General features: G+C 31.6%; 1 protein-coding gene across 1 annotated transcript in view; it reads right to left on the bottom strand.

The window, feature by feature from the left end:
- Positions 1-12,970, bottom strand: part of LOC126878690 (zinc finger protein ZFP2-like) — a 60,760-nt gene extending 47,790 nt beyond the window's left edge. The window contains exons 1-2 of the mRNA XM_050641552.1: positions 12,186-12,970; positions 12,003-12,125 (exon numbers count right to left, since the gene is read on the bottom strand). Of these exons, the coding sequence (XP_050497509.1) occupies positions 12,003-12,123 (121 nt within the window). The 5' untranslated portion in view covers positions 12,124-12,125; positions 12,186-12,970. The remainder of the gene's footprint in view (positions 1-12,002; positions 12,126-12,185) is intronic.
- Between the last annotated feature and the right edge of the window lie 887 nt (positions 12,971-13,857).

Here is a 13,857-nt window from a genome sequence, read left to right as displayed (position 1 = left end):
GTACCTACTATTTGAATCACATCTAATACATTTATAATTTTCTATCATGATCTCTTTATCATATATATCTTGCGTGGTTCTTGCTTCACTTAACAAAATTAATTTTGGGTTATAGTTTGCAATGCTTGTTCTTATTTGATCAATATTTTTTAAAACGCTTTGTGCATTTAAATATATAATATCGGTATTAAAAAGTAAATTAGACCAAGGCAGTAGACCAAGTCAGACCAAGTAAATTAGTCAGACCAAGAGAAGGACGTTCAAGAGCCTCCTAAGATATTTTATAGCATTTTCAAAGCATCGTAATTAGCGTACGGGTTAAAAATATTTGTTTTTTCGCATGCAAGCGTTTTAAGATCATGTTACCTTATGTTCTTTAATATTATTTTAATATTTAAAAATTTATGCAAGTTCCTTATTGTAATTTAAAAATAAAAATCGACCTGCTTTCGGATTTTCCCCCAAACTCGTCCATTTTAGAGAAAATGAATTTATTCCATAATTTAGATCCTCTCTGTATATATTTTAGATATTGGTGAATTGCTGGAAAGTTTGCATTACGGAAATCATAATAATATTCGTTACCAGAAATTGACCTATCAAAAACACTTAGCTGCAATGATGTTAACAGAGGAGGATGATAAGAGTTAGGTGAAATCAGAGCATTGTCAACTTCAGAAATAACAAGCCCTTCAGGGGCCAGGAAAAGATCCAGAATAACACCCCTGCTATTAAATATAAAATTACCTTGAAAAAGATTATGATACGGATTTGAAAAAACCTTAATGGCATCAACTACAGCTAGTGGTGACGAAGGTTGTGAGGTTGCAGAAGAGCAATAATCTTCAACTATCCACCTAGCTGAGGGGGGATTATAGTCACCAAATAAGTACAATTAAGAGATGATAATTATACTTAGGATGCTTGGATTCATTAAGAGAAGCACACATGACTTTAGGAGTATTAATGCTGTTAGAGTGATGTACTGTAGTCTTGTCAGGCTTTTATTGGAATATTGTTCTTCAGTTTGGAGCCCCCATTATACTTCACACATTCACAGAATTGAACAGGTGCAGAGAAAATTCCTTAGGTACCTAGCATATAAATCCAATATACCTTGTGTAAATGAATTTTCATATGATTTTGCATTATTACAAGATACATTTTCCCTGCCTACATTGAAAGTGAGGAGGGATCAGGCAGATCTCAAAATATTTTTTAAACTCATTAAGGGGGGGGGGGTATGGTTTGAAATCAACATATCAAGCACATTTTTGTGAATTTCTTTCAAAGCTATGGGTAGAATTATTTTATTTTTAAATTAAATAGACATATTAAATACAATTCAAAGAATATTTAAGAAAAAATTCAAATCCAAAATATTGAAAAATAAGCCATTGGTGACAAATTCTGGCAGGCAACCCAAAGGACAGCAGAACTCATCACTGGATCATACGAAACAAAAGATTCAAAAAGATTTAATTAGCTTATGAGTTTCACGAGGTAACAACGTCGAGTTTTTTTATTTTTAATGATTTTTGAATTTTTGATATCACCCAGAAGTCAAAAATACTAAATTTTTGATAAAAATTTTGTTAAAACCAACAGATTTAATATTGTTGAACAAAAAATAAGCACAAAACGAAAAATATCTCGACGTTGTTACCTCACAAAATGGCTAAAGAAAATCTATGCAAAATTTCAGGTAGATCGGTCAAGTAGTTTTTCAGTTACAATGTCCACCGCATTTGAAAAAGCAGTTTTGAGAAAAATGAGTTTAAAGTTTTAACAACTGCATCTTCATCTTCTTATTTGTCTGCCAAATCGTAAAGTGATGAACATTGTAATATTATGTTTTTGGAATTGCGGAGTAATCTACAAAAGAGAAGGCGAACAGTTGTTTAACGTTTCTCACTACGCTCAAGCGTGCTGGCGCGAAGCCATGGCAAAGCGGGTCGAAGGTAGGGATATTCAACACTCTGTATCTTGGGTAATTTTACTCTGATCAATCTGAAATTTTCAGAGAGTATTTTTGAAGGTATGCACTTTTATTTGAAATAATAAAAAAAATTAAATATTTAAAACCATACCCCCCCCCCCCCTTAATAGCATGATTGACTGTCCTTCATTGATTTCCACAATGTTGTTTTCAGTTCCATTAAGAAACACCAGATCAGTTAAGGTATTTCATCAGCCATTTAGGAGAACCAATGTTGGCCTTAATTCTTATAACCTAGAGTGTCACGAATGGCTAACTGTTATGCTGATAGTTTGGATTTTTTTAATGAAAGCTATAGTAAATTTGTGAGCCTGTTAAAGCAAATTGTGATATAAATTTTTCAATGTGATATATTGTAATAACATGTAACTAATGATTTTGTACCTGTCAGTTTTATATATCAATGTTGTATTGTTTTATTATTTTAACTTTAACTTTATTTTTCTAAGCACTTTTTAGACTGTTTTTATATTAAGAGTTTATTATTTGACTAATTCTATTGAGGTCTTTAAACTGTAAATTATTGTACTAAAAGTGGGCAAGGCCCGTTAATAAATAAATAATAATAAATTTACAATCAAGAAGCAGTAGAAATAAACAAACCAAGATACGTTAAATGCTACCAGCAGCACTCCCGAATCATAATTTACAATGTATATACATTGTATTGTTCAAGCAATCTATATAGTGTAATGGGTAAGATTATTGTAGCTTTGGGTTGTTCTTCTTTAATATTAGGCCGGCAGCTGGTGTTTTCTGGTAATTAAATATGTAGTTAAAAATATTTATTTATACTTAGGTAAATACCGTTAAAGCAGGACATAATATTGTGTTAAAATTAATTTTATCAATTTTTTAATAACATTTAACCTCACAGGGACCTCCCTCTTACCGCATGCTTGCATTAATAACTGATGTAGAATAGCTTTTATAATTAATCTTGTTATTGTTAGAATTACTGATACTAAAAGAACTTTATAAAAACACAGTTAGATCTAAAATTACTTTAGGTATACAGTTCAAAACTTTTAAAATTCAGCACAAAATGCAAGCATGTCCCCGCTCTTTTTTTATTAAAAATACAAAATCTAAAAATATTTTTTTAACTGAGTCTTTTCATTAGTACATTTATCCTTGGAAAATGAATTGCACAACACAACAATTAAAATACTGATACACTTAACTCATTTTCTCCTTCTTTCGTATTTTCTTCGTCACTATCATTGTCCAATTCAATAATAAATTTATTTCCACCATTAATGTGGAAGTGCCCAATCTTCGTATAATATTCTTCTACTTTGATCACTTTGGCGATTCTTTTCTGCCAGTCTACTTTGGTAATATTGGCTACTTCTTTTTTAATTAGGTATCTCAATTACCTTTTTGTCAAATTTAGGAAATGTATTTGAACGCCTTATACTTGGTTTTAATTGTCCCCAAATTAACTCAATAGGATTGAAAACACAAAAGTAGGGGGGAAGTCTCAATATAGTGTGTCCATGCTTTTCGGCAATACTCTCTAGAGGGTATAATTTTCTAAATTGCTTTGTGTGTAGAACTTCAATAAGTTGTTTTTTTGTGTAAAAATCTTCGAAATACAAATAATTTTCCATTAAAAATTTTTGCAGGTCAGCTTTGAAGATGTATTTGGTATTTTAGTGAGCTGTCGGGAATGATAGGAACCGTTGTCAAGCACTATTACGCTGTTTTTCTCCAAGTTTGGGATCAGTGAGTTTTCAAACCAATCTTCAAAAATGTCAGCTTCCATATTCTTGTGGTAGACAACGTTACAATCTTCCATTTTCTTTCCACATAATTTTAAAGCATTCGGTACCCATCCCTCACTTCCTCCGCAATGTACAATAATTAGCCGCGAGCCTTTATTTGTAGGCATTTCTGGTATGCACATGCTTGAACCATCTGTCCATCCTTTCTTTACTGTATTGTGGGTATCATACCAAGTTTCATCTAAATAATAAATTCTCCTATTTTCTTGCCTATATTTAGTAATTTATTCTAGGTACATATTACGTCTGTTGACTATTCTTTGGCTTTCCATAATTGCTTGACGTTTATTTATTTTTTTTTTAACTTAAAGCCCACGTTTTTTATCCAATTTTGAAGAGTTTTCTTACAGCAGTTCATATTTCGACCGGTTGTTTCCAATTTCTTTCTTATTATAATAATAATAATATTTATTTCGAAAATTGTACATACATATATACAGAGACACATACATATACGCAGAGCGAAATATTCGTCAACATAAAAAACAAAATTAAAATTACAGAAATCCTGTTAAATATTAGAATTCATAAAATCTATTACCTGATATGGTTCAATCTGCAATAGTAATTTACGCACAGCTTTTTTATATTGAGTTAATTGTGTTATTTTTCTAATGTCGTGGGGCAATTTATTAAATAATCTCATGCAAGAATATTTGGCACCCTTCTCTGTCACAGTTAATCTGTGAATAGGATAAATATACTTAATCTCCCTATTGTTGTAACAATGTGTAGGTAGATTCATTTCAAACAGATATTTATTTCTAAAGAGGAATAGTAGACATTCCTCGATATATATTGCAGGTACTGTTAAAATATTATTAGATTTGAAAACTCCTCTGCAAGACGCTCCGAATCTCATTTTTTTAATAATTCTTAGCACTCGTTTCTGACAAATAAATATTTTATCAAGTTCATTGCTTCCACCATAAAAAATTGCTCCATAACGGACTAAAGATTCAAAATTTGAAAAATAAATTGTTTTTAGGTCATCTTGACTTAAATATTGCGATAATACTCTAAAAGTATAGCATACAGTAATCCCTCATTATCCGCGGACTCATCAACCGCGGTTTCACTTATCCGCGGTTGCGATATCTGTTAAATCTTTAATGAGAATATTTTATTATTTTTATATATTTTTTATAATTTGACCAGTCGCGTTAAATCACTCATGATATGCCACTGGCGCTTGTTCTTAGTAGTAAGACTACGGCAATTAGTTTATATTCTGAAGGTTTAAAATACCGGCGAATGTAGACGATGATCTCAGCGTCTTTATTTTTGTTGATATGATAATACTATTTCACAGATATGCAATTTAATCATATTTCTTTCTATGTACATACTAATATATACGTATTTAATATTGGGAATATTGGGATTACCTATAGAATAGAATAGAATAGAATACTTTATTGGTATAGCTTTACAGCTGCCATCATAAAGATGGATATACACGTCAGATATACAACACAATATAGTCACAGACACATAATCAAATACCTATACATACACTTAAATTTTAGATTTAACATAATGTACATTGATAAATATGAAAATTATTAATATTAGACAGAACTCATAACAGCAATCTAGTTGCTAAGTATTCTTCTACACTGTAGAATGCATGTTTACATAGTATACTTTTCACAACTCTTTTGAATTTCACCGGATGCAAAGATCTAACTTCATTTGGAAGATGATTATATAGCCTGACCCCCACATAATCTGTGGACTTCTCAAATTTGGATAGTTTGTGACCAACAGTAACAAACTGATTGGCATTCCTAGTTGAGTATGCATGTAAATCAGAATTTCTCTTGAATGAATGTAAATTATGCTTAATATACAATATGGATTTCAAGATATATATGGAAGGCAACGGTAAGATATTGTTATTAATGAAAACTTGCTTACAAGTATGCCCAAAAGGAATATTGAAGATAAGTCTAATAATTCTCTTCTGTTTAATAAACACTGTGTCTGATTTTGTGGAATTACCCCATAACGTAACATTATAAGTAAGGTGACAATAAACCAAAGAATAATATACATTAATGAGAGTTTTAATACTGAGTGTTCTCTTCAACTGTACTAAAGCATAGAATGAACAATTTAGTTTCTTATTAACATATTCAACGTGAACATCCCAACTCATAAACTGGTCCAAGAATACACCTAAAAATTTTATGTTTGGAATATTTACAATTTCAGGAATAGACACAACTGGCATATTTCGTTTGCATCTAAAATGTATATACGATGTTTTATCAATATTCAGTTGTAGCAAGTTTTGTGTACACCATGTTTGGAATAATCTGATAACCCTTGACACTCTATTTTGAAGCTCTACGTATGTATGTGCTGATACAATCACAGATGAGTCATCTGCGTACATTACAATGTGGTCATGAGTAATATGATCGGGTAGGTCATTGACAAAAATAAGAAATAGCAGTGGTCCCAACACAGATCCCTGCGGCACTCCTACATCTACACTGAAGATGTCTGACCTTTCCTTGTTTAATTCAACATAGAATTTCCTCTCCAGAAGATATGAGTTCAATAAATTTAACATGTTACCTCTTATTCCGTGGACATACAATTTGTTAAGGACAAATTCAAATTTAAGACTGTCGAATGCTCTGGAAAGATCAAAGAAGATACCCACTACAAGAAGACCATCATCAAGATGCCTATAGACAGATTCCATAAATACTTCAGTAGCCCCCTCTGTTGATCTTCCGGATCGAAAGCCATGCTGTTCTGAACACAGTGCATTATTTTTGTCCAAAAACTGTATGATCCTAGTGTAGTAAGCTCGTTCAAAAATTTTTGAAATTACATTTAACAAAGAAATAGGTCTATAATTATCAATACAAGTGTGATCGGATTTTTTATATACTGGAACAATTTTACTTAATTTTAGGTTTTCAGGAAATTCACCTGTGTTGTATACTAGGTTAATTAAATATGCCAGCGGTTCTGATATAACATCCTTGATGTGCTTGATCATTCTTGTGTTCAATTCATCATTTCCGAAAGAATGTTTATTTTTAAGACCACAAATAATATCAAGAACTTCATCAGATGTTACTGGAAAATAAACAAAACTGTCTATAGTCCACCTATGTGATAAAGTACAGTTTTGAGGGTTATTGTCAAGCCTATTTTTTAGTGCATTATTTTTGTCATTGAAATGGCATGCAAAATATTGAGCTAAATTTTTATCATCTGATATTAGTTTGTCTTCAATTTTGAGTTTAATTTTATTAGTACTTTGCTTTCTCCCTATAGTTTTATTTACTATACTCCACATAGTTTTTTGTTTATTATTACTACTTATAATTTGAAGATAATTGAATTCCCTTTTCTTTTCAGCAATAAGATTATTGTATTCCTTCTTGGTAGCTTTATACTCATTCCAGATGTTACTATTATTAGAGTTTTTAGCTTCATTAAATAGGTTTTTTAATTGTTTACTCCTAGCATATATGTCATGATCAACCCAACCTTTACTTTTATGCACGTCCTTACCTATTTTACTTTTAAGGGGACAGTTTGAAGTAATAGCAAAGTTTAAAGTATCCATAAATTCGATAAAAGCGTTATTAATATTACTTTCATTGTATACCTCGTAAAAACCAATCCTCATTAAGTCTTGTTTTAGGATGTCTAAATTATTATCATTTAAACACCTAAAACACTGCTGTTTTATATTAGATTCCATCCTATCCTGATTACGACCTACAACAATGTCAAAAATAATGGCAAGATGGTCACCCATATTGGGTTGATTGACTTGACAAGTATGATTCATAGTGATATTATTAGTAGCAATGTAGTCAATTTTTGTTTTTGTTACTTTATTGTTATTCATGAAAATACGTGTTGGTATATTTGGGATATTAAGAGACAAACCAAACGATTGAAAAAGATCATCTAATCGAAGTTTTTCATTGCTCTGAATTAAGTAGTTGATATTAAAGTCTCCACAGAGATAAATTTTATCAACACGGTTGTGAAAATGACCTAAAATATTAAAACAATTATTTATAAAAGAATCTAGATTGCTGTTAGGCGTTCTGTACACATTAATGACTAGAAATTTACAGTTACTGATTAAAATAGTCACAGCACAACATTCAAAGCTTTCTTCCTCAGAGAATTTACGGCAATCAACGACTGAGACTGCATACTTGTCTGTCCCAGATTTAGATAAAATAAGAGTTCCACCATGTATTTTATTTTTTCTAGTAAAATGGGTTACTAAAGTGTACCCTGGGATATAAATAAGATTAATATTATCCTCATTACACCAGTGCTCCTGAATACATAGAATGTCAGGTTTTTCAGCATTAGAAAAAAGCTCAAGATTTAAAAGTTTGTTTGTTAAACATTGTACATTAACCGAGATTAACTTCAATTTAAAGTCATTTACTATACGTGAAATAGTTGTATTGCTTGAGGACCCACCTAATGCGACAGCGTCCTCCTCATCTTGAAAAACGAGACTAATGCTCCGCTGGGCCAGATTTCTCGCTTCCATGCATTCTTAATTAAGTCTCGTCTAATGGTCACTTTCATGGATGCATATATGTCAGGTTTTTTGGACTGATGGATTTCGCATTTTACGCCATCTAAATGATTTTCCAGGAACTTTTCTAATTGCTCCGGTTTTGTGTCAGGCTTTAGGCGAGTCACATGTAGGTTGATCATTTGTGGAACAGCCTCAATGTTGCAAGGTGACTCGGTACTTCCAACTAAGAACTTCCTCTTTTTTCTATGAGCTACCTGTGTCCACGCACCGTTGCTTGAAGACTCTGAAAGAACCGGAGCATTATTTTCAGTGTTCAACAGATTATGTAAAACAGTTTGAGTTTTGGCTTCTTGCATTGCGGCACTCATTTGTCTTGATGTAATGTATTTTTTTTCATTTGGCACTTCATTTCCAAAGTTTGTCGATGTTGAGGATCGCGCTAGCGTTCCGTCTGCAGGAATTTTAGTCACTACTAATTCAGTTTGTTTACTATTAGTAAGGTCATTAACATTTTGTAGTTGTTTATCATCTTTACCAGGGGAAGTCCAGTTTTTTCTTTTGTCAACGTTAATTACCTTGAATTCAGGTTCTTTAGTTTTTTGTTTTACTTTTTCTTCAAGGAGCTCGTTAGTTCTTTTTAACAATTGATTATTATCAAATAAAATTTTATATTTTTCCTCTTTTTCACTTAAAATTGTTTTTAGAAAATCAATTTCCAACTGTAGGATATGTGCATTTACCTCTTGAGTATGACTTACTGAGTTTCCTTTGGGATTTTCAGATTGTTCACATGTCTCACATACAATTCTAGTATCACATAACTTTATACATTTCTGCTTTTTTCTTGATGAACAAGATAAATGAAAAATACTTCCACATTTTATGCACACTATAACGTTAGTAGTTTTCTGGCAACATTTGAATGCTTTTTCCTTAAAATTCTCATCATTTACAGAGAGGAGTAATTTCACGTGCGCATCGTTCGGCGCCATCTTGAATAAATGTCACATATGTCACGCTATATATGTCACATTCTTCTTTGGATCGCGGATCCCTCGCCAACCACGGTTTCACCAACCGCACCTTTCTCTTCGGAACGTAACCCCCGCGGTTGAAGAGGGATTACTGTACTGAATTCAACCTTTTATTAAGTTGCTGTATGTGACTTTCCCATGACAATGTTATATCAATTGTCATGCCTAAAAATGTAGTTTTAGTGCCAAATTCAACGTTTGTATCATCTAACAGAAAATCATTTGGACATTCCACATTTGATCTAGTTGTTCTAAAAATTAAACAATTCGTTTTTTGTTTATTAATAATTAATCCCTCACTGGAGAACCACTTAGACATTTCTTCATAAATATCAACAGATTCATTTAGTAGAATTTCCAAATGATTTCCTGTTACTAGAACATTCGTATCATCAGCATAATTAATTAGACTACAGTTGTTACTAGTAATACAATGCGACATATCATTTATATACAAAATGAAAATTATCGGTCCAATTATGCTTCCCTGAGGAATGCCTAATTGTATAGGTCTAATTTCGGATTTAACATTCTTATTATCTTTTGTTAAAATTACTCTTTGTGATCTTCCTGATAAGAACGATTTAAACCAATTATGAGCTACCCCTTTTACACCATATAAGTTTAGTTTTTTCAGTAATAATTCGTGATTCACACAATCATATGCTTTTGTTAAATCTAGAAATAATCCTAGTACAACCTCATTCTGTTCTAGTGATTGTAAGACATTTTGAGTGAATTGATATATTGCTGTGTGTGTCCCTTTGCCCTTTAGATATGCATGTTGACTATTATGAAATACATTGTTTTGTAACATATATTCCATCAATCTGTTACTCATACATTTTTCAAAGACTTTCGAGAAACTTGGCAACAAGCTAATTGGTTGATAATTCTCAATTTGTGCCACACTGCCTTTCTTGTGTAAAGGTCTAATAACTGCTAATTTCAGTTTATCTGGGAAAACACCCGACTTAAAAGAAATATTTACTGCATACGTTAATGGTATAACAATCTCATTTAAACATATTTTAATAATTGATGTTGAAATTTCATCATCACCACAACTCTCTTTATTTTTCAAACCTTTTACAATAGAAACAATTTCTTCCTGAGTTACAGGCCTTAAAAACATAGATCTATTCGCTTGTTCTATAGAAGATTCATAGGAGTTTGAGGAAAATTCTGATACCAACAGAGACGCACAGTTTAAGAAATACTCATTCAAGTTATTAGCCACTGTATTACCTTCTCCAGGGATCTGAATTTCCCTCTGTGATGTTGAAGTACCCTTTATGTCATTAATTATTGACCACACTGTTTTAGTTTTGTTGTCAGATTGTTCTATTTTTTGTTTAAATTTTTTCGCTTTATTTTGTGCCAAAATTCTTTCATAATTCTTTTTTGCATCATTGTAATCTTGTCGAAATCTGTTATCATTATAACTAATGACATAAAGAATATCAACCTGTCTTTTTGCGGCTACTACTACTTCATCCCTAATATAATTCTTTCTTGCATTTCGGTTAGGATACACTTTTTTAATCAGAAAACTCAAATTAAACTGATATAAAAAAATATTATGAAATCTATTCCATACCTAATTTGCATCATCACTCTCATAAATGTTATTCCAATCTGTTAGTGCCAACCGATTTTGAAAATCTTGTTTGTTGCAAGGACTAAATATTCTTTTAAAGCAAAAAGCACTACTTTGTTTACATATATTAAAACTTAGGCTTTGAGCAGTGTGATCCGATATTAAAGTTTTATGAATTGTGACTGTATATTCTTCATTATAATTAGATTATTTCTATTATAGGTATTTCATTGCTTTTGTAGCAGTCGTATATTGTGGTTTTGAATAGTTTTACGAGTGAAGGATTTAAAGGTCTTGAAAATTTGTAGTCACATCGTTTCTTGCGATGATAGGGTTCATTTTTAACTATTTTATATACATTAGAAAGTGGAATTTCTGTTAAATCAGAGGTGGCTTGTGCCAATAGTGTTTCATCGAAGCCGAAGTTCGTACGTAGATTTCTGTATACATTCAAACATACTTGCTGTGTTTCTGCATTTAAATGCATTCGAATCTTCTTTACGAGCTCTTTTTTTTAGTAATTACATTCACACTAGCACTGGCAATTTCTACAATATCAGCGTTATCGCTAAATAAATTACAATAATTAACACTTGACACTCTCCAAACGAAATACTAAACCAATATTCAAAATAATTACAGCAACAAAACTCATATCACTTAACACACGTACACTCCAGTACTAACACACTGCTAGCTACCGAACTAAAACTAAGATTTTGCACGAAACTTATGAATAGATATGCGGGAGGTCTGGCCGTAAAAACACAGATGCTTTCAAAGGGCCGCTTCTTAAACATTTGACCTAATATCTATATTTGAAGAATATCATATTTCACCGGCTTAAAGCTATTCCACAGTATTTTTTACTTGGACAATAAATCCCAAATAATGATTGTCAAAGTTTATACATTTTAAATTATGATTCGGGAGTGCTCGTAGTAGCATTTAACCTGTCTTGGTTTGTTTATTTCTACTTCATCTTGATTGTAAATTTAATATAGATCACATTGTTTACTGCTAATATTACTCCTATTACCTGTATTGTCTTCTGGTTCATTTTTCAAATCTCCAAGATTTGTGGATGAGGATAACTGACTGTCTACATCTCTAAGGTCACCTTCCATAAACTCTTCTTTAATTTCAGTTTTTACTTCCATACCTAATAAATACCAATTAGATCACACTGTTTAGGGCTAGCCTTTTAATCACTTGTATTTACCTGAATTATCTTCTGCTTCCTTCTTCAAATCAAATATTTGTGATATTTGAAAGTCGTTCGTAATTGTCTTAATCGTAATAAACAAAGCAGAAAATAAATATCAATTATGTTTATTAGTAAATTCTTTAAAAACCACTGGTAAAAACACACACTTTAAAATTAGCAAAATTTATACATTTTCCAAAATCTTGGCAATTTTAATTTGATTTTGAATGATTTTGTTGTGACAGTGACATGTGACGTGACTTTCATCTTTGACACTTAACATTTAACACTTTCGTTTTTTGGTAGTGGATAGGTAGCCGGTACCGGTGACTTGTTGTATCGTGGCCGCTGGCGCTGGCTGGCCGCATTCGCCCATGCCCTGGAATCTTATATGAACAAACTGGGGAATTTCCCCCATCACTTTCACTACGGTCAGCTAATAAAGAGAAATGACAGCCTATCTCGCTCACGAAGACTTTAACCAATCATTTATGTTAACGCCATATCTGAATGTCACAAATAAAATAATCAAACGAGGCTTAACTCGGCAATGTCAATTCTGTCAAAAGTAATGACAATGAAAGTTAGTGGAAATAATTTTCCATTAGTTTACAGTTTTTATTGTATTATCTTTAACGATTTGTTCTTAGTAATTTCAATTTAAGTTGGTTCCTTATCCTTCGTTGATAAAGTGTAGTTTTGTTTTAGTTACGAAACGAAAGAAGTTTTGTGTTGTGTTAATAAAAAAACTGAACATGGTTTATTATTGTTGTGTACGGTTGTGTACAGATCATAGAAAAGTTAGAAAAATGCATAGATAGGTAAATAGTAATTAGTTTATAACTGTTTTATCTGAAACGAAACAACAAATAAATACACGTAGGTACCTATATTTACAAAAACATTGTCTAACTTTTTTTATATCCCTTTTCCTTACTAAATTTGACAGCAAAAATAACATATACATTTTGTAACTTGGGAATTCCGAATAAGTTATAAGTATTACTTAGATATTATTTAAATAAAATACTTTAACAAGCTTTGTAAGTTCTGGTATTTTATTTTAATAATATAGGTGAGATTATTTCTCGTAAAATAAGAAGATATTTTAATTAGTAACAAAAGGGCCCGCAAGAGGCGCTGAACGGATGAAATTAATGCTTGTCCATTTAAATTTCCCGCCAAATGGTGATTAGTTAACACTACGGTCGCATGTGGCGAAAGGAACCAAATTTTTACAGTGAGTTGCCTATCTATCCGGTAATACTATATTATTTATCTATGGCATTCGCCCATGCCCTGGAATCTTATATGAACAAACTGGGGAATTTCCCCCATCACTTTCACTACGGTCAGCTAATAAAGAGAAATGACAGCCTATCTCGCTCACGAAGACTTTAACCAATCATTTATGTTAACGCCATATCTGAATGTCACAAATAAAATAATCAAACGAGGCTTAACTCGGCAATGTCAATTCTGTCAAAAGTAATGACAATGAAAGTTAGTGGAAATAATTTTCCATTAGTTTACAGTTTTTATTGTATTATCTTTAACGATTTGTTCTTAGTAATTTCAATTTAAGTTGGTTCCTTATCCTTCGTTGATAAAGTGTAGTTTTGTTTTAGTTACGAAACGAAAGAAGTTTTGTGTTGTGTTAATAAAAAAACTGAACATGGTTTATTAT

This window comes from Diabrotica virgifera, chromosome 10, assembly GCF_917563875.1.
Source record: "Diabrotica virgifera virgifera chromosome 10, PGI_DIABVI_V3a".
NCBI classification, from domain to species: Eukaryota; Metazoa; Arthropoda; class Insecta; order Coleoptera; family Chrysomelidae; genus Diabrotica; species Diabrotica virgifera.
The sequence above is the reverse complement of the archived record's forward strand: the minus strand, read 5'-3'. Positions and strand labels throughout refer to the sequence as shown.